We start from the raw sequence: 23872 nt of genomic DNA, 5'->3' as shown, positions 1-23872 counted from the left end.
CTCTATTTCTTTCACTTCGAAAAATATTTTTCCGACGAAATCTCAGGCTAAAAAAATTGCGTTTATCTTACTTGCCACAAGTTTACATTATTAGTAATAGTAAATTAATCAATCTTGATTAAAAAGACACTATTTGCAAAGCATAAATAAAACGATATTGCGTCTTTCGCTTTAGCAATAATTCAATTGAGTTATATTGTAGAGAATAACATGAAAATGAAAATATTCAGTAATTTCCCACAAATATTACGAAAATGAAAGTTAATTCTTATGCAGCATCATTTCTTTCGAGAAGAGCCCATGTGCAAAGCGATATCCTTACTGCAGGATCAGAAATCTGTAAATGTATATCTCGATTTTATAAAGACATGGATGAAGGATACTACCAGCTTGATAGCGCTCAGCCTGGCATCAGGACGCGTCATCGGAGTCGCCATTACACGAGTTAACAGTGATTCGGATAAATCCGACACGTATAATCGAGTGCAAGTACGTGCACTATTATTATTATAAAAAAAAATAGATAGAATAATGCCTGTTCGAGACAATTAAAAATTCAATCAAGTGACTAAAATATTAATATACATTAACACTCAATGTATTGTTTTTTATTTTAATATGTTGTTATTTTATTTGTATAAGCAAATATTTTACATAAATAGTTATTAATAATTAAACATATTACAGTTGATATATTAAATAATAATAATAATAATAATAATGATAAATAATAATAATAATGATAAATAATAATAATGATAAATAATAATAATAATAATAATAATAATGATAATAAAAATAATAATATCTATGTATATTATAAGATATTTATATATGTTATATATTGTATATATGTAATTATATTATATTAAATTCAAAATAATATATATATATAAAATAATAATAATAATTTTATAAAATGTAATATATGTTCAAAATTTTTGATTTAGAATTTCGAAGGAAACTTGGAGAAAATTATGAGTTTAATCAGCGCTTTAATAAAACAAGCGGACGCGTACAAAGAGCTCGAGTGCAACGCGTATTTTCGAGTTCATATCCTTTGCGTTCATCCCTCTTATCAGCAGAAGGACGTCGGTGCAGCCCTTTTGAACGCTTGCGTCCGCGTCACGTCCACCCTGAATTTAGCGGCTATCGGTGGCGTTTTCACGTCGGGTCGCAGTCAGTCGCTCGCGTTGAAACTGGGTTTGCGCCTCGTCTCGGAAATCCGTTACAGTCGATGGATAGTCGACGACCACGTTGTATTCGATGGTACCGGCAAAGGGAATTACTCGGCCGCTTTTATGGGAATGCGAGTACCTTCCGAGGAATCGCTTCGCAGATCCTGAAATTAAAGATCCTCGAGTAAGTATCTGGACATCAGTTAACCCAGGCCAAAAATGGCGTTCAGATAAAAAGAAAGTGCACTTTGTACGCAGCATTTACATAGATTTACTGAGTTTTCATAAAGTTATTGAAATTTTTAATACTTCTAATTGTTTTGGCAAATTTTGATCGAAAACAATCAATAAGATAATCGATAAAGGCTCTTATTCCGAAATATCTATCTCTGCTATAATTAATAAATGATAATTATATTGTATGATATAACGATTAAATTATGACATTATATTGATGCGATAAAAAATTGTATTCTTTCTCTATGAATTCTTGCGAGAAATCTAAATTTTCTCGTGCAGATAAAGTAAATTTCATTCGTTTTAAACACATTTCCAGTCTAAGATAATCGTATATCAATTTTAAAAATATATCATTAATTTCAATAAAGCTTGTCAATAATTTGCTAATTTTTCTACAAGATTATACTCACTCTAACAATTAATATAGATACATTTTCAAAATTAAAATAAAAAATTGTCTCAAACAATACCAGAAAAACAAAATTAACGCGCCTTGTGTCTCGTTTGTTAATTTCTGATTAAATCTTTTTAATGACAGATATTTCTAAAATGACACGTTTATTCTAAAATATCACGAAAATAACATATTTATAACTTTTTTGTAAACGCGAAACTAGACAGACGTTTATCGGTCGCGCGGAAATGCGCGCCGGCCGAGAAGAGGGACCGAGTTTCCCTCCGCGACGACAGAGCGCGCTGACGTCGCGCGAGCGCTCGGGCTCGTTCGACACGCGCGGATCTGCGCGCGCAGTCGACGACGGGATGCGCGGAGGGGTGGACGTTAGTCGCGGAGCGAGCGCCGGCAGTCAGTGCACGACGGCCCGAGGCCTGTATCGATATATATCGTGGCTATTGGCGCTCTCGCTCTCGCGTGAAGTACGCCGCGATACTCGCGGCGGGTGGAGAAACGCGAGTGAGTTTTCCGTCGTATTGTTAGCGTGCGTGTTCGACAGGACAGTCGTGCGGTGCGTGGCTACGCGGTGTGTGACAGTAATCTTGAAGTGACAGATTCAGCCGGCGGAGCCACACCGGTGCAGCAAGAGACCCGAGAGAGAGAGAGACAGAGGGAGAAAGAGGGAAGAAGAGAGAGGGCGGAAGTGAGCGGCGAGTCATCCCGGTGAGTACACGAATCTCTTGAGTATGTACGACATGCGAATTTGACGTAAGAATCCTCCCCCCCTGATCTGACCCTTCCGATACACGTGCCAGTTCGTCTCGTGGATTTTTGCACGCTCGCGAAAAAAGCACGTCAGTCATAATTGACGATTATATATATGTCGTTATAAACGTTCACGCCTTGTTACTGCTTCATTTTGTTGCTTTAATTATTACGGCTCTGTAATCAAGCACTCGGAAGATAGGTACATAAACTACGTCATTGACTTTTGTAATGTTTGATTCACGCGCGCGCTCTATTCGTGTAAAAAACGACCGAAATGAAGGACATTCTCGAAATATTTGTTACTTGAAATTGGAGATAATACTAGTTCTCCATGAAAATAAAACAATTTTAAATTATCGATAGGATTTTATCGAAAATGATGACGATGTAAAAATAAAATATAATTGAAAATATTAAACATATTGTATAGCTTTTTATCTTAAAAAAATGAAAATTTGTTATTAATACATAATTACAATCCCTATTGTATATATATATATATGCATGTATGTATGTGTTTTATATTAACTGGCTCTCATAAAATTTCCAATTTATTGCGTAAAATAATAGCTCTTGTAAAAAAATTTATATTAAATATATCTGTCAAAGAGAGAGCAAGAAACTAGAACAAATAAATATACATATAAAGATAAAATATATAAGTTTCTTCGCGATTTATTAAATATTTAATTAATTAAATAGAGAATAAATTTTATACACGAGATGTGAGCAGCGATAAAATTTCGCTGCACTTTTATCTGATTTCCTTATCGCCGAGTTCTTCTCATCCAGCGATCTCGCGTCTCGAGTTACATTCGTATGTTTTTTTTTCCGAGAACACTCGCTAGCTTGGAAATAACGCTCGGTTTCGGCAAATTATTGTATCAATTTTACATCGAGACACGCGAGGGAAATATTGAAACATCTCGCTCCGCGAGATGACAATTATCTCGCATGATTATTTCGCGCGATGACGTCCATGTCGATTTTCATGGGACATCCTTGGAACACGAGGGTCAACGAGCGACACGCTTGTTTGACACGATGTTTAACGATCCGGAAAATGCTCGGAAGGGGGAGGGAATGGGAGGAGAAGGGAATTGACTTGCAAGGCGATAGGCTGTGGAAAAGCTATGCTTATATCTTTATTTCATCATTAATTTCTGGTAATAATAAGGGAACTGCCCATGATTGTACAACAATATTAATGTCACGTTAGAATATTAATATTATGATAAATAATGTTTTTTGATAACTGATTTCTTTTAAAGGATATAAAAAGATTTCTATTTTTATTTTATTATTTTTATTCTATTTTTATTTCTGTTATATTTTTTTGTTATTTATATGTGTTCCAGAGTAAATAAATTCCCAAAATTTAAATAAACAATAAAATGCTATTTTCTTTGTTCAATTTTAAGCAACTGTATTCAATATATTAAATTAATGTATTAAATTCAATCATACTTTTTTTACTGAAAATTAAAGCAAAATTTATAGCCTTGACTGTAAATGTTAGGAGACTCGACAGAGGTTTTCTGTCAAATCTTTTCGAAAATTGAATGAAAGTTAAAGGTATCCTTCTAACGTCAAGCGAAATTATACGCTACGTTAATAAAGTATCATTCCGCAATCCGTGAGAAATGTTATTTTCGCAATTTTTTCGGCACAACACACTCGAGTTTGAGCAGACAAGGTTGTAACGCGAATGGGCAAGGTTAACTGACAATGTCACACGCACAATGACGTGAAAGGCGCGCGGAAGTCGATGTGCGATAAAGAGTTCGATGTAACGAAAATTTCGAAATTGTTTGCAACATCATTTCACTAAAAATGAGCAACTGAAAAAAATCGGAATACAATTTAAAAAAAATATAGATAACTATATATACGAACTTTTTTCTATAGATATAGAGATCAGCTGATTCTTAATTATTCCAAATATTTACGAACAGTCACCCAAGATTAAATACATAAAAAGAAACTGCCGTTAAATACATGAAAAAATGTAAGATTGGATGTATCCTGGATGACTCTTCGTAAATATTTGAAATAATTAAGAATCAGCTGATTTCTTTATTTATAAGAAAAAGCTTAACGGCAGTTAAATGCATGAAAACAAGATTAAATCTATAGGGAAAATAATTTTTTATTAATAAAATATGTATAATATAATAAAAATAAATATATAATAATAAATATGTTTTATATAAAATAATATATATTATATATTATATATTATATATTATATAAAATAACATATATAATAAAAAATTACATATAAAAATTAATATATATAATAAAATACATATAATAAAATTGTGTAATAAAAATATTTAATTATATAATTATATTCTATTATATAAAATATTAATATAAACAATTATATAAAATATTTAATTATATAATTATATTCTAATTAAATAATTATATACTATATAAATAATTATGTACTATATAAGTAATTATACTATATAAATAATTATATACTAATTAATGTAAAACAATGTAACGTTTCGATGAAAGCGTCCCGAGTACAAAGGTTAATTCGAGGAGGGGGTTTACTCGAACTTTCCCGCGAGCATAGCAGAGTTTGACTCTGGAATGAGTAAGGTTAACGCGGAAGTCGTTCCTTCGTATTGCTAAACGCTCCTTATCTCGGGGCCCATTAGGTATCGTTGGTTATCGGGCCCGAGGTGAAATCGGTGGGGGAATCTTCGCTGCCGATTACGGCCGCACCGGAAGCGGAATGTCGTTACCGAGGCACGATGATGTGTCGCCGATGGTCTCGCGAGGAGGCCGCGTTCGTGCACGGCATGGAGCATCCGCGCTAATGACGATAATGACGATAACACTAATGACGATAACGTCGGAACGAAACACGATCTCGGCGACCTAAATACGATCCCACTCCAATTATCGCGCTCGAACTTTTATGCAAAGTTCAACGTAACGAAGTACAGTCGCTTCGCGATTAGAATTCGTTTGATTTGCTTTAATTTGACGCGAGTCTTCCGCGAAATTTATCGCGCGATTGATAGCGCTCTTTCTAGATTTATTGAAATTAAATGTCAATGTCAAATGTCACCATCAAGCATGTGCCCGAGTAATGATTACATATATTACGAATATATTGTTAATTAATAAATTTATTTTTTTCACTTATATCTTCAATTTATTTATTTTCAACTTATATATTTATATATTTTCAATTTGTATTTTTTACCTTCGGATCTCCGTATATTTAATTTGTATCTTGCCTGTATCGTTAAGAATAGAGGAACTGTTTTTTAACAAATTAAAAATACGGAGATTCGAGAGTATAAAAAAAATTAATTGAAAATATATAAAGATATAAATATATAAATTGAAGATAAAAGTGAAAAATATATAAATTAAAAATATATAAAGATATAAATATATAAATTGAAGATAAATAAATCATGCGTGTATTTTTATTCCATGCATAAAGGAGGGAAAAACCGACACGGACGTGTTAACAATAAGTTAAAAAGTGTGAAAAATGAAATAAATTTGTTAATTAATAATGTAGGAATTTGACTGTGAATTGCGCCAACACGTATACCTGAAGATGAGACTGTTCGAAAGTTAATTTCACGCACGCGTACACTTTCTCACGCCACAAGAGAGAACAGTGGCGTATTTATTTGTGTGCGCCGAGTGAGAGTACTCTCGTCTCGAGGACGGTCACTCGAGTAGCGAATTAATGGGAGTTAATGATAAAGTACCGACACATAATACGAGAAGAGGGAGGGGGGGGAAAGGGGGGAGTCTATCTCGCTTTATAATGTCGTCGATAAATATTGTCGATAGACATTTTTCACTTATCTGATATGTTTCGTTAACATTTGATTCCCTTATCCCGTTGACATATAAAAATCGAGTACGTGAAAACGTAGAAAAATGCGCGTTTTAATCGAGAAAGAGAGAGATGGAGATATCTCCCCTTGAAAACATTACATTTATATTTTCTGCAAATAAAATCTTTCCTATCCTACATTTTAATCGATTAAATTCTGTAGAAATTCATTCGAAAATGCGAATTCTTATCCTATCATACTAATAGTAATTTGCTGATTTTTAACTATCATGATTTATGTAGATTATTTTGTTTGTATATTCAGTGCGCAGGCACTCGAAATTTTCAGATTTTGATGGATTTTAAATTATTTGGATGGAACGATTTTTTGTATTATATATTTTATAATCGTTCATGTTTAAATTTGACAATTTAAGGTTATATTTTTATTTGCGATATAATTATTTATATTTAACATATTTCAAACACATATTTTTTTAATGAAAATCCAAACACACACGTTCTTATTTTGATTTACGCAGACGTAAATGCGGAAATTTATTCTCGTTGGAATATTGGTCGCCATTTTGGCGCCGATTGTACGCCGGTTATTGACCTTGTTCGTGACCTCTATCGCAATTACGGTGCGTTGTGCGCTTTTCAAGGATATTGAGTTACCGCCGATCGATGAAATACTCGCGACGCTTCTTTCCGCTCCGTTTCCCTCGCTTTTCCCGAGTCTCGATATATTCGCGGTTCATCAAAAAATTCCTTTGTCATTTTTCTCTCTGGTATTATACGGGAGATGGTCTACCGACGCGTTGGCGTTGTGTGAATACGTCTTCATTCTTTTTTAAAAGAAGTTAACGACGATAAATATTATCATCTTCCAATATGCTTTTCCATTGGAATCTTTGAATATGCAACATTCTATGGAATTTAATTGCTAATTAAATTCTTTAGAATGTTGCATATTGAATCTGAATAAAAATTTTTTCAAATTAAAAATCCAAGTAAATTTAGATAAGAACGATATTTTTCTTTACTTATATCTGTGATCAAAATTTTCAATTGCGCCAAAATTCTGAATCATTTGCGACACATATCGAATAATCGTAACTTTCATTTTCCCTTACTTGTAGTTAAGACACTCGGTATACAGGATGTCCCAGACTATCCATACACCCTTTTTAAAATGAAAATAAATGGTTTTCATCAAAAATCGCGAATAATTTTTAAGTAAATCGGGTACGCTCTATCAAATGGTGATATTTTCAACTTTCCGACCGGAAATACGCCATCCGGATCGGAAGTTGAATTTTTTTAGGGGAACATGGTCCTTTTTATTACAGATTCAAATTGTACGTGAAAAAATAAGAAACTTTTGTATCAAATGTTTTTTCTAAATGTGCCTCTGTCAATCTTAACATTTGAAGTTCATTATTTCATCACAGTTACTTTCAAGGTCAATTTTAAAATTGACAGAGGCACTTTCAGAAAAAACGGTTGATACAAAAGTTTCTTATTTTTTCACGTACAATTCGAATCTGTAATAGAAAGTACCATGTTCCCCTAAAAAAATTCAACTTCCGATCCGGATGGCGTATTTCCGGTCGGAATCAAAAGTTGAAAATATCACCATTTGACAGAGCGTACCCGATTTACTTAAAAATTGTTCGCGATTTTTGATAAAAGCCATTTATTTTCATTTTAAAAGGGGTGTACGGGTGGTCTGGGACACCCTGTATATAAATATGTCGTCTATTAATAGAATTCACTCGTTTCGCGAGGCTGCTCTTTAGTAAGGAAACGCTTTGGGCACGTAGACGCTAGGAAGGGCTTTTTTGCGCGGGAATACTTGCGAGTACGTGTGCGTATAAAAAACTCACCCTATATGTGGCCGTATATAATACGTAATACGCGACTTGTTTCCTATATGTGAAATTCGATGCGCGTTTCGTATACATCCTGGGTCCGTGTATGAAACTCTATTTGTTGCATGTGTAATATAACGTATATGTGTGCGCAAATATATGTGTGTATATGTGTGTGATGCGTGGGATGTACGTACACACTTTTCCATGGCTCTGTTCAGCATCCAGACGAAAAAAAAATACGCCCAATAAAAGTAACTTCTAAAGCTGCTCCAGCGGATCTCTTTTCGTCTCATGTCAGCTTTTTGACTGAAGAAAGAGTCTGATTTATTGCGATTAAGAGATATTTTCGTGACTTGAATAAGTAAAGAGCAATACGCGCTGATAATGATAATCGGATATGCATCCTTCGTCGCTTATTTCCTCGACCAGAGGATGCTACAGCGCTCTTTATTGCGACTTAATCTCCAGCAAGTATTTCTGTAGAATCCTTAAATTTCCAGGATTACATTTTTATCATGTTTATTCATTATTTAAAAAAATTTATTCATGTATTTCTTACAAAAAAAATGTATCCAACTGTTTCTTCCTTTCGTCACTTCGCCCCTGATTTTAATGTACTTTTTTTATACATTATAATATAAGTAAAAATAAAAGTTGTATTCCTTTTTTTTAAGCATTTAATCTTATATTAAAAGATTGAAACATTTCCCTTTAAAGATCGCTTTTTTTATTTTTGAGCAAATATGAAAAGATATAAAAAAAGTATTTGAAACAAAAAATTTATGGTTTTTAATATATCTTATAATAATTGTATTATAATGATGTATTTTTGGATTTTTAAGAATGTCATTTTTTTCAAAATATTCTCTTTTCTTTGTCAAATTGTAGGAATTGTGTAATTTATCCAATAGCAACAATTAAAAAGCACTTTAAAAAATGTAATCATATATGATAAAATTGTTTTTCGAAAATGCATCTCCCTTTGGATATAATTGCCCATAAAATTATCATCAATTTTACCATTAATTTATTTATTATACGCTGTATTATTTTGTGCTAACCTTTGATGTCTCGTCAAAAACGTTCAGCTAACTTTTAATGTTTAATGAAAATATCATTGTGTGTTTTCATATATACCATACCTATCGTAAAACTTTTCTTTAACGTATTTTTTCATATTTCTTATTATTTCAACGATATTCGCTCAGAAACAAGCTATTTTTTTTTAAAGAAATGTTTCAATTTTTTTAAATGAAATTGAACATTTGAAAAATACGTCTCTTATTTTTATTTATATTACAGTATATTTAAAGATCATCAAAATTGAAACAGGAAGAAGATAGTTGAATATATTTCCTTATTAGATGATTCGCTGTCGACTATACTAGCATTATAAATTTTAATTTTCAATAATTCTTTGTTTTTTTCTTCAATAATATTACTTTTTAAACAGGATGAAGAATTAGTTAAATTAAAAGGTTACAGTTAATGATTAATGTAACCGTTCATTAGTTAATTCAATTACGCAGATAAGGTCGCTTTGTCTCATGTTGTTCTCGGAATAGAGCGAGCAATCAGCATATTGGCGACGATGATTCTGGTTTTTATCGAGCACTGTTATCGTTTGCAAACACTACTTTATCAGGGTCACAAAACACATACATACATACATACATACATACATAAATACATACACTACGCACACACACAAGTACGCAAACATCGAATGAATCGCACAACTGCTGCGTATAATGATAAAGGTACCGGTTTATATCCTCCATAACCGATACAATGATTCTTTGTATTTTCGACAGCAGATTATTATTTCACTCTCGAAGAGCATCATTTCGTTTCTCTATGTTACATGGTTCCTACCTCCAACACAAATATGAACACATATATTTTTATGTATTAATGTGAGAATTTTTGAATAATTTGAACAGCCAAAAAAGAGTTTTTTTAAACGAGAGAAATTTTTTAAACGAAAAATAAGTTATTAATTGTGTATTAAATTCTTCCGCACAAATATTGTAGCACATTAAATATTTATATAATATGTTAGGTAAAGAGTAAAATAAATTTTATCGATAAGATTTTTATCGAAAAATATTTTTATGCTTACATAAAACTAAACTCAAACATTTGCTAGATAAAGTTGTGTACAATGTACATGTCTATATATTTTTATGCAGGGTGTCTCAGACTTAACGAATTAGCCGTTAATGGTAGATTCCCGAGATCATTTGGAAACGAAAATCTTAATATCAAAATGTTGAGGAAGATGTAGTTTCGGCGCTATAAAAGATTAAAGATTACCAATCGGCGCGTTACGTTCTCCTGTGCTCAGGGACATAGCGCATCAAGGGGCTCGTGTACAGCGCGATAATATCGATATCGATAGAGAGGGATGAATATAAAATAAAAAATAGGATTCTGCAGTGAGCGCGATTGTGTTTTCCATGCGACAGTAGTCAGTAGCTTGAACATTTTTATGAAGCTTTCCTCAACATTTTGGTATTAGAATTTTCGTCTCCAAATGATCTCAGGAATCTACCATTAACGGCTGATTCGTTAAGTCTGGGACATCCTGTATATATGTATATATAATCTTTTATTATTTTTGCTTATCGATTCTTCTTCGAAAAAACCGTCCCGCGGATTATATAACATTCTCTCTTTTTTTCTCTGCTTTAACGAAGTCTTAATTAAAACTTTCTTGCGAGATTAAGGGATTTTAATTGCCCTTTGGCAACTAAAGAGTCGCAAAATCCTACCTTTCGACAACATCGTCGACCTTTGACGCAAGTTTACATTCAAGCGCAATCAGAATCCCTTTTTTCGCCATTCTTTCCTCTTCCCTGGACCACCTCGAATCTTGGAACAATATTGCTGTCAACGGGGATCTCATAGCACTCGTCTTTTCCGGTATTCTCCCTGGGGATGCTTTTATCGCGAATGTTTACAGGGTCCATCTTCGCACCCTCTCGCTCTTGTAACTGCCACCAGAGTCACTTTTATGTTCGCGACCCTCCCGATAATGTACCGGGAATGCACGTGGTACCTCGTGCACCCTCGCAAATCTCGGAGCGCGAGATTTTTCGTGGGATCTCGTCGCGGCGAGTTTTAATCTCTTCGGGGTCCGAAGAGAGCAAAGAGCCGCTAAAAGGTTTCCTTTGAAGAGAAACATCCTCTCTTTTGTGATAAATTCTGTTCGTCGATGGAATTTTTTACTCTCGCTGCTGAATGAAAGAAAAAGGGAGCAACTAGACGAGATTGTGAAAAACGCGATTAGGTCGGAAAAGGAGAATCATAAAATTAAACTTTAATTTTAACACCATAAAAACAACTTGCATTTCGTTAAATTTTTTTATATTTCATTTTCATATTTATTTTTATATTTTTTATATATTTAAATAAATTTATTATATATTATTATATTATTTATTATATATTATAATAATAAATATATAATAATAAATTTCTTCATATATTTATTTATTATTAAATTTCTTTAAGTATTTATTTATTTTATTATTATTCTTATTGTCTAAGCGTTTGAACTTTTATCTAACATAACTTTATTCGGGAACTGTTAATTGTCGCGAGTAACGTAATTTGCGCATCGCGGGGTCGTTCTCTTGCAAAGAGATAGAGAAGCAAGGGGCGTTCGTCCCTCGTGCGCGTGCCTTCACTGCTTTTTAAAGGTCGTGACGTGTGCAGGTGCAGCCCTCGTGTTTCGGTGATCCGCACGCGATCCCGTCATTAATTTCACGTCGCACGCGTGCCTCGGTAACTTCCGCTGACGTACCCCTCCCCCTTCTCCCGCTCCCTCTCCCCCGCTCATGTGGGGCTCGCGTGTGTCGTTTCCATATTTCTGCCTAATCGTGTCATTTAGGTAAGCGACTTATAATTTGCCATGCGTCTTCATGAATTTGTCGCTCGCTTTGCTCTCGAAAAATTACTGGATTCCGAATCAGCATCCCGATGATTCACAGTCCATTCGAGTTCTTACATCGGTATAACCATCTCTTTTTCTTTAGGAAATATTTGATAATTTAAAAAATAATTTGATATTTTAAAATATATTTGAATTTTTTTTAAATTTCAAATATTTTTTAAAATATCAAATATCAAATTGTTTTTAAAATTTCAAATAATATTTAATTTTATACAATAATAAATTTTTATACAATAATTAATTTTCAATATTTTTTCAAATAGTTTTGAAAATAAGAAAATAAATTGAGGATATGATACTTACTACTTAACGTTGGGAGGATTCGGTTTTGGATTTTGAATTATTCATATTTTCTGATCAAGAAATTATGCGATCCCAATGTCATTAATTTGATTATCTTTCGCTTGCTGAAATGAAGCGAGAAATTTTCCTATTTTATTATTTAAGATTACGAAATTGTAATGGCTGACGTTCGAACTACGTTTGCGGCAGAAGCGGATAAGTAAAATGTTGCGGAAACGGCTTCCTCGCTGTTCCCCACGCAATAGAAATGCCGTCTCAGGAATTTATTGCAACACGGTCTCAGAATTTATGGGAAGGTTCAAACGCGATGCACATAAATTTTCAATTTTTTTCAAGAACATCAATCTACATAGCTCAATGAATTATGCAGAAAAGATGATTCAGGTACGAGATGTGGCATGCGTGCCATTTAGAGATTGAAACTGCAATAATCGTGATTACTTCCGTCATCCGAGCTGCGGGAAAAAAATACACTTGGCCGCCAGTCATCGCGAATAAACGTAAAGATATCTTTTTATCCGAGATTATCATAATATCGCCTAAAATTTCGAAGGAAAAACAGTCTCTGCCGGGAAGTTATAATCGCCGACGAATGATAAATTAATTTATTCCGTGGATTTTAGTGCAAAATTCTCTCCATTTTGCAGACATTTGCTCTGCAATATTTTCCATCAGTACTCTCATCTGAATCACTTCTGCTCTCATCACGTCTGTCGGTTCGGTAATTTGGAAACTTCACGAGCGCTCGAGTATGCACACTCGCAGCTTGCATTGAATTATACAATACAATACGTCGCAGGTTCCATAATGATGCACCTCGTTCTGCAAAATTACCGCCAGATAGGGATGCTTGCAACTGCGGAACCGCGGGAGGTGAGGCGATTATTGTGCACTCGTGCCGATGTTGCATTCTGCGAACTACTCGTCGCGGTAAGGAATGGAATATTATATACATATTACATAATTTAACGAGAAACAATTTTTCTTACTTAGATCTAAGAAAGGGAGTAATTATTCCCTCCCAAATTTCTCGATGCTAGCAATAAGAACGATTCCAGTTTCCAAAATCCTTATCGTAATTTTGAGAAATTCGAAATTTTAGAATAGAACAATATTATAAAAATATTATTTTGATGTACTTTGCAGAAATTATTGCACGTGACACTTTGAAAAAAATTTTAATTCATTAAAATTTTTTAAAAATTAAATAATTTATAAAAAAAATTAAATAATTCATTAAAAATTAAATATCTTAGAATTTTCTTCATTTTCAAAGAAAAGAAATTTGTTGTAAAAGTTAAGGTTAATAAAATATTCGTGATTAAATGTTGGCTCCATGAAACAATAAATTATCGAACGAATATATTCAAACAATTTTCAATCTGAATTTAAAAAGTTTCTACGCTGTAACTAACGATGAAAAATTTTATAACATACAATTTTCAGATTTTTGCAAAAATTCATATATAAAAGTATTTCGAGTTACATGAGTTAAAATTGATATTTGAATTTGACACATCTTATATAATGGTTATAAAAATAGAGAATTAATAACCTTTTTGCGATATAAACTCAATTTAATATTTAATTATAATAATATTGTTGATCTTTAGAATAAATTCCTTTTAAAAGTTAAAAAGAATTAAATCCTATATATTTATTTTTAAATGGAAAATAATACTTTTTTAATACGTTCACACACGTATTATAACTGTAGTATAGTAATTTACGTTAAAAAATAGTTCTTTTTACAATTTTAATTTAGTTCCTCAAAATTATAACGCGATAGAATTTCGTATAAAGTGTCAAAAATTACAAGAAATAATTAGAAGAAATTAAAAAAGAATTACAAAAAATTACAAGAAATGATTTTTTATTCTTGAATTTATATTATCGGTTAATTATAAAGTAAATTTTAAATTGTATTATCGCATTGTTATTGTTTTCGCGAACCTTTCGTGCTGTAGATATAAAAATGCACATGATATTTTTGTAATATATAATATAAATATTTAATATAAATATAATATAAATATAATAAATATTTTCTGCACCATAATTTTCTCAAGCGAATAATAACATCGTTAGATAATTTGACTTAAATGAGTTTTAATGATATCTGTATTAAATCTGTTTTCTTCATTTTTCTGAATGAAGAAAGAAAAAAGTACACTACATTATAAATACTTTCTTTATAAGATTTTAAAAAACAACAAGTTTCTCAAACGAATTACAATTATAAATTAAGCTTTCATTGAGAAGATATTCATACATCATAACATTCATTCTTGTAGATATTTGTTGACGTATCTTTTTAAATATATATTTTTTTTAAATAAATAATAATTTAATTAAATAAATAATTGCGAATAATGACAGTTATTTTTTCTGTAGAAAAATGCAAAATTGATAGATTTGAGAAACCCCTTAATTCGCTTGACCCCACGAGAGGGTTAAAAAATCCAGATTCCTTATTAGACACGCGTTTTGCGCGTCGATTCGTCTCTATCGGTGCGTCTCCCCAGCTGCCACGACCAGAAGGCACCCATCTAAATTTACTCTTGGGAGTCTTGGACCATCTCTTTCATGCCCCCTTTCTTCCCACGTTCCCTCTTCTTCCTCCCCGTGTTCTCCGACTTTCCGGTTTCTCGACGCCCTTAACGACTCTCTCACGGAAGTTCGTTAATGTACACGCCTGTCCTATTATTAGATCTCTCTCCACGTTTGTTTGCCCCTTCTTTTTTTTTTGTTCGCGATTTCTCGATCGATCTCTCCCCCCTGTCCCTTGTTTCTCTTCCACTGTGGAATCGCGAGATCGACCGATTCACGAGTCACGAATTCGGTTCGGGTTCTGCTCTCGTGCCTCGAGAAAACGATCGATAGCAGCACGATGTGTTTCGCCCCCGTGGTCGAAGAGAAAGGAGTGGAAAAGGAGAAGCGAGATCGTTTCTCCTCGTTCCATTAAAGGCGAGTTTACATGGCTCGCTCTTGACAAGTCTCTGAAGTAAAAAAAAGGTGGACAAAGTAAACAATCATGATCCACGCTTGGAATGCGGTAAAAGAAACCGCTTCACGTTACGTTGATTTTGTATATTTTACCTGTAACGGGATCATAAGTCAATGTTAACAAAGTTTCTCATCGTTAATGTTTACATTTTTTTTTTAATAATTTCACTGAGTCCTTTGATTTTTATGCATAAACTGCATTAAGTACAAGTTAGTTAACGTAATGTATTTTAAATAGAATTGTTTAATCTAAAAATTAGAATTATTTAGTCTAAAAATTTCTCTGCGTGAATTTAATTAGAAATTAATATTTTTTTGTAATATATTTTATCCAGTTTGAAGAGAAGGCGAAGAGAGATATTAAGAAAAAAAGGAAACAATAAACAAAAATTTCTATTCTCAGTTAGATGGTAATTAATTTTCATTAGAATGATAGGCAATGACGTAGTACGAGTTCATTACTATAAGAATATTTTAGTGATAATTTTATGTAAATTTAATCCCCCATTTTCTCGTATCTATCCTCTCGCTTTTTAATTTAATTTCGTGTTTCTTCCGAGACATCCTGTATAGAAGCAAGTTACACGTACATGATGCCTAAGTGAGGTTCTTTAGTCTTTCGTTGTGTCTTAGTAGACTGCCTCTCTCAGCGACTCGGTGGCCCTTTCCTTTGCCCTTGGCACAAGCGGTAGATACTAAAACTGCGGCGAGGGCTTGAAACAAAGCGGAGGCAGTACGCGCCATTTTCGCGCGATTTCCTTCTACGTCGATGATTGCTGCACCGACGTTTTTGTCTGCCGCGATGCAACCGTGTGGAAACGACGAATCGTTTCTGCACGGAAACGCCGTCTGAGATAGCGCAGCGCACCCCGTTCCATTATTCTCCTGATAGGAATAAAGGTGCACGAGCGAATTCACCGTTCTCACAATTATCATCGCGTTTATGCTCGTCGTTTAAGCGAGCTGTTTGCCCGGAAGCGATATCGAAGGACGTGAAAATAGATACATTTTATGTAGATTACATTCGAATAATTTATTATTTCCCATAAAAAATTTAATTTAAAAACGCTCAATTAATTAACAAAAATTAATAAATATAAGACTCGAAATATCAAATTAACAAAACAGTTATATGGTTTTGATCATACTTTTGATTGGGATGGCGTTCAGGTTTTGGATCGAGAACCATATTTGAGTAAAAGATTGATCTCCGAAATGCTATACATCAAGAGGCAAAGAAATGGTCTCAATTTGCAAACGGATACTGAACGTTTACCAGAAATTTATTTAAATATTGTCAACAACTTGCCAAAAATTTAACACAGTTTCTATCATAACAAATAGGTCTGCGACTTTGCGTATGTGTACATTTATACATTATTTGACTCTCTTTACCGTTTATGTATAAGTCACATTTATCCGTTAAAGACGAGTCGATCTTTGTCTTCGGAGATGTTAAGTTGTCTTTATTCATCTCCTCGGCGCGTCATTATCTTCGATGCCTGGAAGTAAGTCTTATTTCCGTAGTTTTAACTTCTTATCTTTTTAACCTTTTAATTTTTATTTCTTGACTATATGTTCAGTTTATTTAGATCATTTTTAATAAATTGACATTAAAATAATTTCAATCTCGTCATGTAATTCTTAGTACTTTTTTCTTTCTATGTTCATATTAGTCATATTATTTATTTAACTTATTTATAACTTATTTATTTATTTCTTTGACTTTATGTTCAGTCTATATTTAGATCATTTTTAATAAATTAACATTTCAATCTCATAATTTCATGTTTAATTTAGTACTTTTTCTTTCTTTGTTCATATTAATTACATTATTTATTTAACTTATTTTACTTTTGTCCTTTGTTTTTACGTAGGCATCGTCAAGATAATGAGATACCGAGACATTTATTATCGCTTTAAACAGCACCCTTTGCAACAGACTCCGATATAAAACACTTTGTTATTATATTATCTTTTATTATATACTTTCGCGCTGAAGATGACCCAAAAATAGGGTCGAAACGTTCGCTATCCTCTCTTTGTATGCTTTAATATCAATATTTATTTGATTGTAATATAAATAAATGTGTTATAACATCGACACTAGACTCGTATTGCCATTATAACTGTTTTGTCAATTAATTAAGTTTTTAATCTAATATTTAATAAAGAAAATAAGTTATTTTCTTTATTAAATATTAGATTAGAAACTTAATTAATTGAGCGTTTTTTATTTTAATTATTATATAGAAATTTCAATTAAATTAAAATATTAATTTTTATTTTATCAAATTTTTTAATTCTTTAAACTGTTTGTAATTGTTAATAATAAAAGTTATGTAGCTGAATAAGCAAAATATTATATATATCATTTATAAATTTAATCATATTTATATTTTATTTAAATATAAACTATTGTTTTCTTAATATTATACTTAATTAATTGTAGCCATTGAAATTTTTTTAAGACAATTATAACTTTTTATTTATTTAAAATTAAAATTAAGAAGTAAAACAAACTTTAAAATAAAATTTAAAATAAAAAATTAATATAAATCTAAATAAAATATGTAAATTTATAATAAAAAAATTAATATATATCTAAATAAAATATGTAAAATTAATCTTAAATAAAGATGACATTTATTTGAAATTTGAGCCACATTTAAGATGTATTAAAAGATCAAGTGACATGATATACTATAATAAATAAAAAAATTTTGAATATATCTAATCCCTATATCTTAAAATAATGTTTCTTTTACTTTCTTTTTCTACTTCTTATGATATTCTCTTTGCTATAAAATTCTTTATTTTACGAGAGCAAGATCTTTCATGACTTTCTTGACTTTCTTGATGTCTACGATCTTCCGCAATGGGCGGAAGTGCTCGACACCTTTATATCACCCACGTATCTTTTCTTACTTACAGTTACATATCTATTAACGTGATAAAATGGGGGTAGACTGTGGCGCAAATATTAAAATTCACTTCGACATACATTAATAATATTTTAAAATTTAATATTTTGAAATTTTTCAAAATTATTTATATTAAATTTTTAATCATATAAGATATACATATAAGATATAAGTTTATTTAAGTTTGTATTTAATATTATAAAATACATTCATATCGATATCATTGTATTGAAAAGAAATAATGTAAATGTATTAAAATTTTGAATTTAATTTCAATTGTATATTAATAGTATTTTCTTACATATCTATAAATGAAAAACTTAATACATTATTTATACAGTTCTATTTCTTTATTTCTAATATTTTAAATATAATAGAACATTATATTCTAGAATTTTAACACTGTAAATAAGAATTATCTCAATTATAATTAACTAACAATAATAATTATGTTTCGAATAATTTACATTTTTGAAAATAATGTATTTCATTATATTCATATTATTTTATCTTGTTATTACGTATATAAAACTATGTAGTTTCTCGTCACAGGTGAGGGCAGTTATCCTGAGAATAAATGTCACGTTTCGTATTCTTACTGAACAGTATAATTGAGTGCATTAATAATGTCCTGTGCATCCGCGTTCGCAAGAAAATCCCGTGACACGTGACTCACAAATTATTCTCATCCTTTACAAGTCCAAAGCAATATTACACATTATATGATTAATTGTATGAACGAAGAGACGCGTTTCTCATAACGATGAAAAAAATTTATCTACTACATAAGCGTACGATGACACGATTTCTGCACATTTGCTTAAGTGGGCGCACGTCGGAGGCGGTATCAAGCTATTTAATTCCGATCGACACCACACATTTTGCATCGACATTTCGACATCCCCGCTTCCGTTACTCCTTTCACTTTTATTCGCTTTTATCGGTGACAGCTTGTTAATTGAATTTAAATTTGATACTGTCGATTTGCTGTTCGATAAAATCTCCCGCTACTCCACAACAATTATACACTTTCGCCATCGTGGTCCTGTATTTTACGCTGTAGTTGATTTTACGAAAAATATAGATGTTTAAAAAATATTCTTTTTCATTAAATAATCAAAAATTACAGGTTAAAATAATTCAAAATTTTTATTCTGTACGAGATCAAAAGACATTCTCATTTATTTTTAATTGAAGATTTTCCCAGGGATTCTTGCTTTAAAAATAATTTAATATCATTACATTATTAATCTAATTACGAAGTACCGCATAAAATGATATCTCCTCGAGTATATTAAAATGTATTGTCAATTATTTTGAATTTTTTTATCATTTACAATCTATCTCAACTGGACAAGTGATTGTCTCTTTCCGTTATTCTTTCCACAACAATTATACACTTTCGCCATCGTGATCCTGTATTTTACGCTGTAATTGATTTTACGAAAAATATAGATGTTTAAAAAATATTCTTTTTCATTAAATAATCAAAAATTACAGGTTAAAATAATTCAAAATTTTTATTCTGTACGAGATCAAAAGACATTCTCATTTATTTTTAATTGAAGATTTTCCCAGGGATTCTTGCTTTAAAAATAATTTAATATCATTACATTATTAATCTAATTACGAAATACCGCATAAAATGATATCTCCTCGAGTATATTAAAATGTATTAAAATGTCAATTATTTTGAATTTTTTTATCATTTACAATCTATCTCAACTGGTGACAAGTGATTGTCCTTTTCCGTTATTCTTTCCGGTTTTTCTTTATATTCATTCCTTATTTTCATTCTTCTTATATGTTAGTCTAACAACGTGGTTTGTAAAGGTACGTTTTACAGCTCTTTTAACGCGTCGTAAGGCATACGGCTTACCTGATAAGGAAACACACGCAGGGGCGGAACTCGCATGCCCACACGTCTGCGCCTGCGTAGGTGTGGTGTACAGGTAGATTCATGAACCGTTATTACGTTCGTTGAGTGGAATATCTCGCGTCCAGGGTTAACGTCACGCCGCGCAATTTATGGAAACACGGGTCGAAGTTCATAAACGTTACGTACGATTAGGGTGATCACCTGAACAAATCATAAATGCCAGGGAACGTGTCGGTTTTGGTTACGTCGCAAGCTGAGCAGAATTATTTCGTCTGCAAGGTATTTTCAACTTACCACATTTGCTTTTACTGCTATAATTGACATTAAAATCAAGAAATTTTTGAAAAAAAATATTTTTGTTAAGAAGAAATTCAAAAAAATATTTTATGTTGTAAAACAAATTTAATAGCGTAATAATATAAGTCTAAAGTCTAACTTAACAAAGTCACTAATGGTTAGATAAAAGGAGTGATTTTGAAAATGATTAAAATCTCAAAATTCTCTTTTTTTTTTTAAGATAAATTTTAGATATTTTAAGTGATAGGATAATTTATGAATATTTCTAAAAAAATGTCATGTATGAAAATGCATCAAAATCTTTGAACGCTATTAAAAATTGCGACAATTTGATTGTTTAGTTTAAAGAAATTGTAATTTTATCAAAAGTTAAGAACAATTTAAAAAATTGATTTTATTCAACTACCATTAAAATTTATAAAGAATTTATTCACTAAAAAATATCGATCAAATTGTAGCCATAGGAAAGAGAATGTGAAAAGAAATTATTTCGATTAGCTTTCAAATTTATTCAATGTTAAGAAAAAAAAACATAAAAAAATAGATAGTTTTGATGTATAATTCCACAACTGCATTTGCCTCCTTAAATTTCACTGTTAATATAACGCATATAATATTATAAATTATATTTATAATATTATATGCGTCGTATATTAACAGTGAAATTATTATTATTATTATTATTATTATTATTATTATTAATTATTATTATTATTATTATTGTTGTTGTTTTTATTTTATTATATACAATAAAGGTACAAGTAAAAAGAATGCGGGAGAGGCAGCTATATTTTTTCGAAAGCAGTTTTATATAAAATCTGTCCTATTTCCGGAACGATACAATGTCACCGCTTGTTATTGACGCTTGTAATTGTCATCAGAGTGTCATTAGTAAGCATGTGACATCTAATCATTTTTTATCGACAGCATGTCTTCCGGTTTCAAGCCGACGAGCGTCGTACAATCACATATGCGTATTTTTATCCCGGAATGAAACAACATTCGCGCTGATAACGACTCGAATAGATCGAGACACGAGAAAAAGGAAGCGCACGAGCTCCTTTTGTTTGCAGGGAAACGATTATCGAGCTTAATTAAAACGATGGTCCCACAAATCGCGATCGAGCACCCTGCGTCTCGAGCGCCTTCTTTTCATTTCAACCAATTGCATACCGTCCAAACTCTCGAGTCGACGGGCATAAAGAGCTTTCGTAAAAGGGCGATTCATGTTTTATTCTTTGAGGGATAACTTTACGTTTTTCCAGATGATTTAATCTCATGTAGGGCCGCGTTTTGTACTCGGCGGTTTCATATATTTTTTATCTTCTTTATTCTTTGCGTTTCTGAGAATATATATATATATATATATATATATATATATATATATATATATAAACTATAAATTTAAGGATTGAATATTTAAAAAAAATTAGATGAAAGTTTTAAAAATAATAATATTAAATGAATTATTAATAAAATAATTAGATAAACAATAAAATATATAAATCAAAAAAGATCAATATACAGTTTTGAAACGTCTCTATGGATATCGATAAAAAGTAGATTGAAATCGATCGACAAAATGATCAGAAGAAGAAAGCTATGAATGATATCTGTTTGACATATATTTACCTGTATTTATGCAAATTGCATGGATATGCTGGAAATATCCGTTGAAAACCGTGATGGTGATAATAAATATCAAACATATCATTTCTCTATTAAAAATTCTATTAGAAATGCACGTAAAGGAAATGTTTTTTTCCATAGACAATTATTTTTTATCGCTACATGATATTGTCGATACGTAAATTATTATCAACACGCGAGTTTTTTCCAGGATAAGGATCCCTACAGTTGACGACATGGTGATGATACGTGAAGAAATACGCGAGATATTGCATGAAAGTTGAGGCGATATAGGTGACTTTCCAATTCGGGAAAATTCACGGATGCGTTAATTATAGCGGCGGTTCATGGGACAATTAACGGGATTAAAAGAGATGTCAAAGAGATCCTTGCGCTTCGGAGAACGACCGGAGGGTTGTCGAAATTGCCGAGCGACGGTGTTTTATCAGCTTCCGTTCCTCGATTAGATGGCTGGGAAATGAATCCCTTGATCTTTTTAGTTGACACCTTTTCTCGTCAAAGATCCGCCTGACTGCCATTCATTTTTAAAATCTCAAGACGAGATATTAAATTTAATATCTCAATTTAGTGCGCAAAATTTTTTCTAGACTGGCAATAATATTTTATTTATATAAAATATTATTAAATAAAGTTTATAAAAATGTATATAAAATTATTTATATAAAATTATATAAAAAAATTTATATAAAATTATATAAAAAAAATTTATATATAATTATTTATATAAAAAAATGTTTTTTATTAAAAGCTCGTCAAATTGTAAATTTATTTTTAATAATTCAAGATAACAGAAATTTGTAATAAATATCTATAATAAGAGATATGTTACTTTTGTTTTTGTCCAAATAGATTACACGATGAAATGTTTTTTTAATAAGAAAGAGTGATTTTATATAATTTAAGAAAACTCTATCATTAAAATTAAGATCGCAGAGAATTTGAGATACGCGGTAGAAATAAAAAAATTGGCGAATGTTTAAATATCAAGTGTTGCACAAGTTAATAGTGAAAAGATACATGCATTTTATCTCTGAGATAAAAATGATTCGTCATTTGCTGATTTCCTCCTGGCGCGCTTTGGCTGCGGTTGACGCAAGAGCGATTTCTTAACATAACAAAAAAGAACTAGTTATATGATTGGTAGGTAAACCGCGCGCGATATATCGCCCTCTCATTGACTATTCGATTTCTCTGCTGCCGTTTGTTTTAAGGCGACGTCGAGTGTCGAAAGAACGCTGGAATGTTGCACGCAAACATCGTGCAATTGCACGAGTCTTTTTCGCCGCGCTTTTAATTCGGAGCTGTCACTGACAGGCATAAAAGCTCCCTCTTGTCGCGACTGTGTTTTATATAAAATAAGCAATTTTTCTTCAGTTTTTCTGCTGTAAGAAATTACGAGAAAAGCGCGAGAGAAAATCCAGACATGCAGAAATATACATAATTTTACAAATAATTAAAGATATAAAATTTCCTATCCTCAAATAATTAAAGAAACAAAGTGATTTAAATGTCAGTACATAATATGTATTTTTATATACATAATATGGTGATAACGAGATGTATATTCCCGAGAAAAAC

At 31.5% G+C, this 23872-nt stretch overlaps 1 protein-coding gene and 1 long non-coding RNA gene across 4 annotated transcripts in view; both read left to right on the top strand.

Moving 5' to 3' along the window:
* Positions 1-1179: 1179 nt before the first annotated feature.
* LOC145974711 (uncharacterized) overlaps positions 1180-23872 on the top strand; it is a 145586-nt gene continuing 122893 nt past the window's right edge. For 2 of the 3 annotated variants that reach the window (XM_083104720.1, XM_083104719.1), the window contains exons 1-2: positions 1180-1362; positions 2372-2535. In XM_083104720.1, coding sequence (XP_082960846.1) covers positions 1267-1362; positions 2372-2535 — 260 coding nt within the window. In that variant the 5' untranslated portion in view covers positions 1180-1266. Of the gene's footprint in view, positions 1363-2181; positions 2536-23872 lie in introns of those variants that run through there. The other variant, XM_083104724.1, reaches the window with a different exon arrangement.
* On the top strand, positions 16789-17660 carry LOC145975122 (uncharacterized). Its single transcript, XR_014439894.1, has 3 exons — positions 16789-16902; positions 16997-17052; positions 17422-17660. It is a non-coding gene; the product is annotated as an uncharacterized LOC145975122 (long non-coding RNA).

Source organism: Camponotus vicinus, unplaced genomic scaffold, assembly GCF_025532165.1.
Source record: "Camponotus vicinus isolate PSW18456_S1 unplaced genomic scaffold, iyCamVici1.0 SCAF_7, whole genome shotgun sequence".
Classification (NCBI taxonomy): Eukaryota; Metazoa; Arthropoda; class Insecta; order Hymenoptera; family Formicidae; genus Camponotus; species Camponotus vicinus.
Note: the sequence above shows the minus strand (reverse complement) of the source record. Positions and strands in the feature narration are given on the sequence as shown.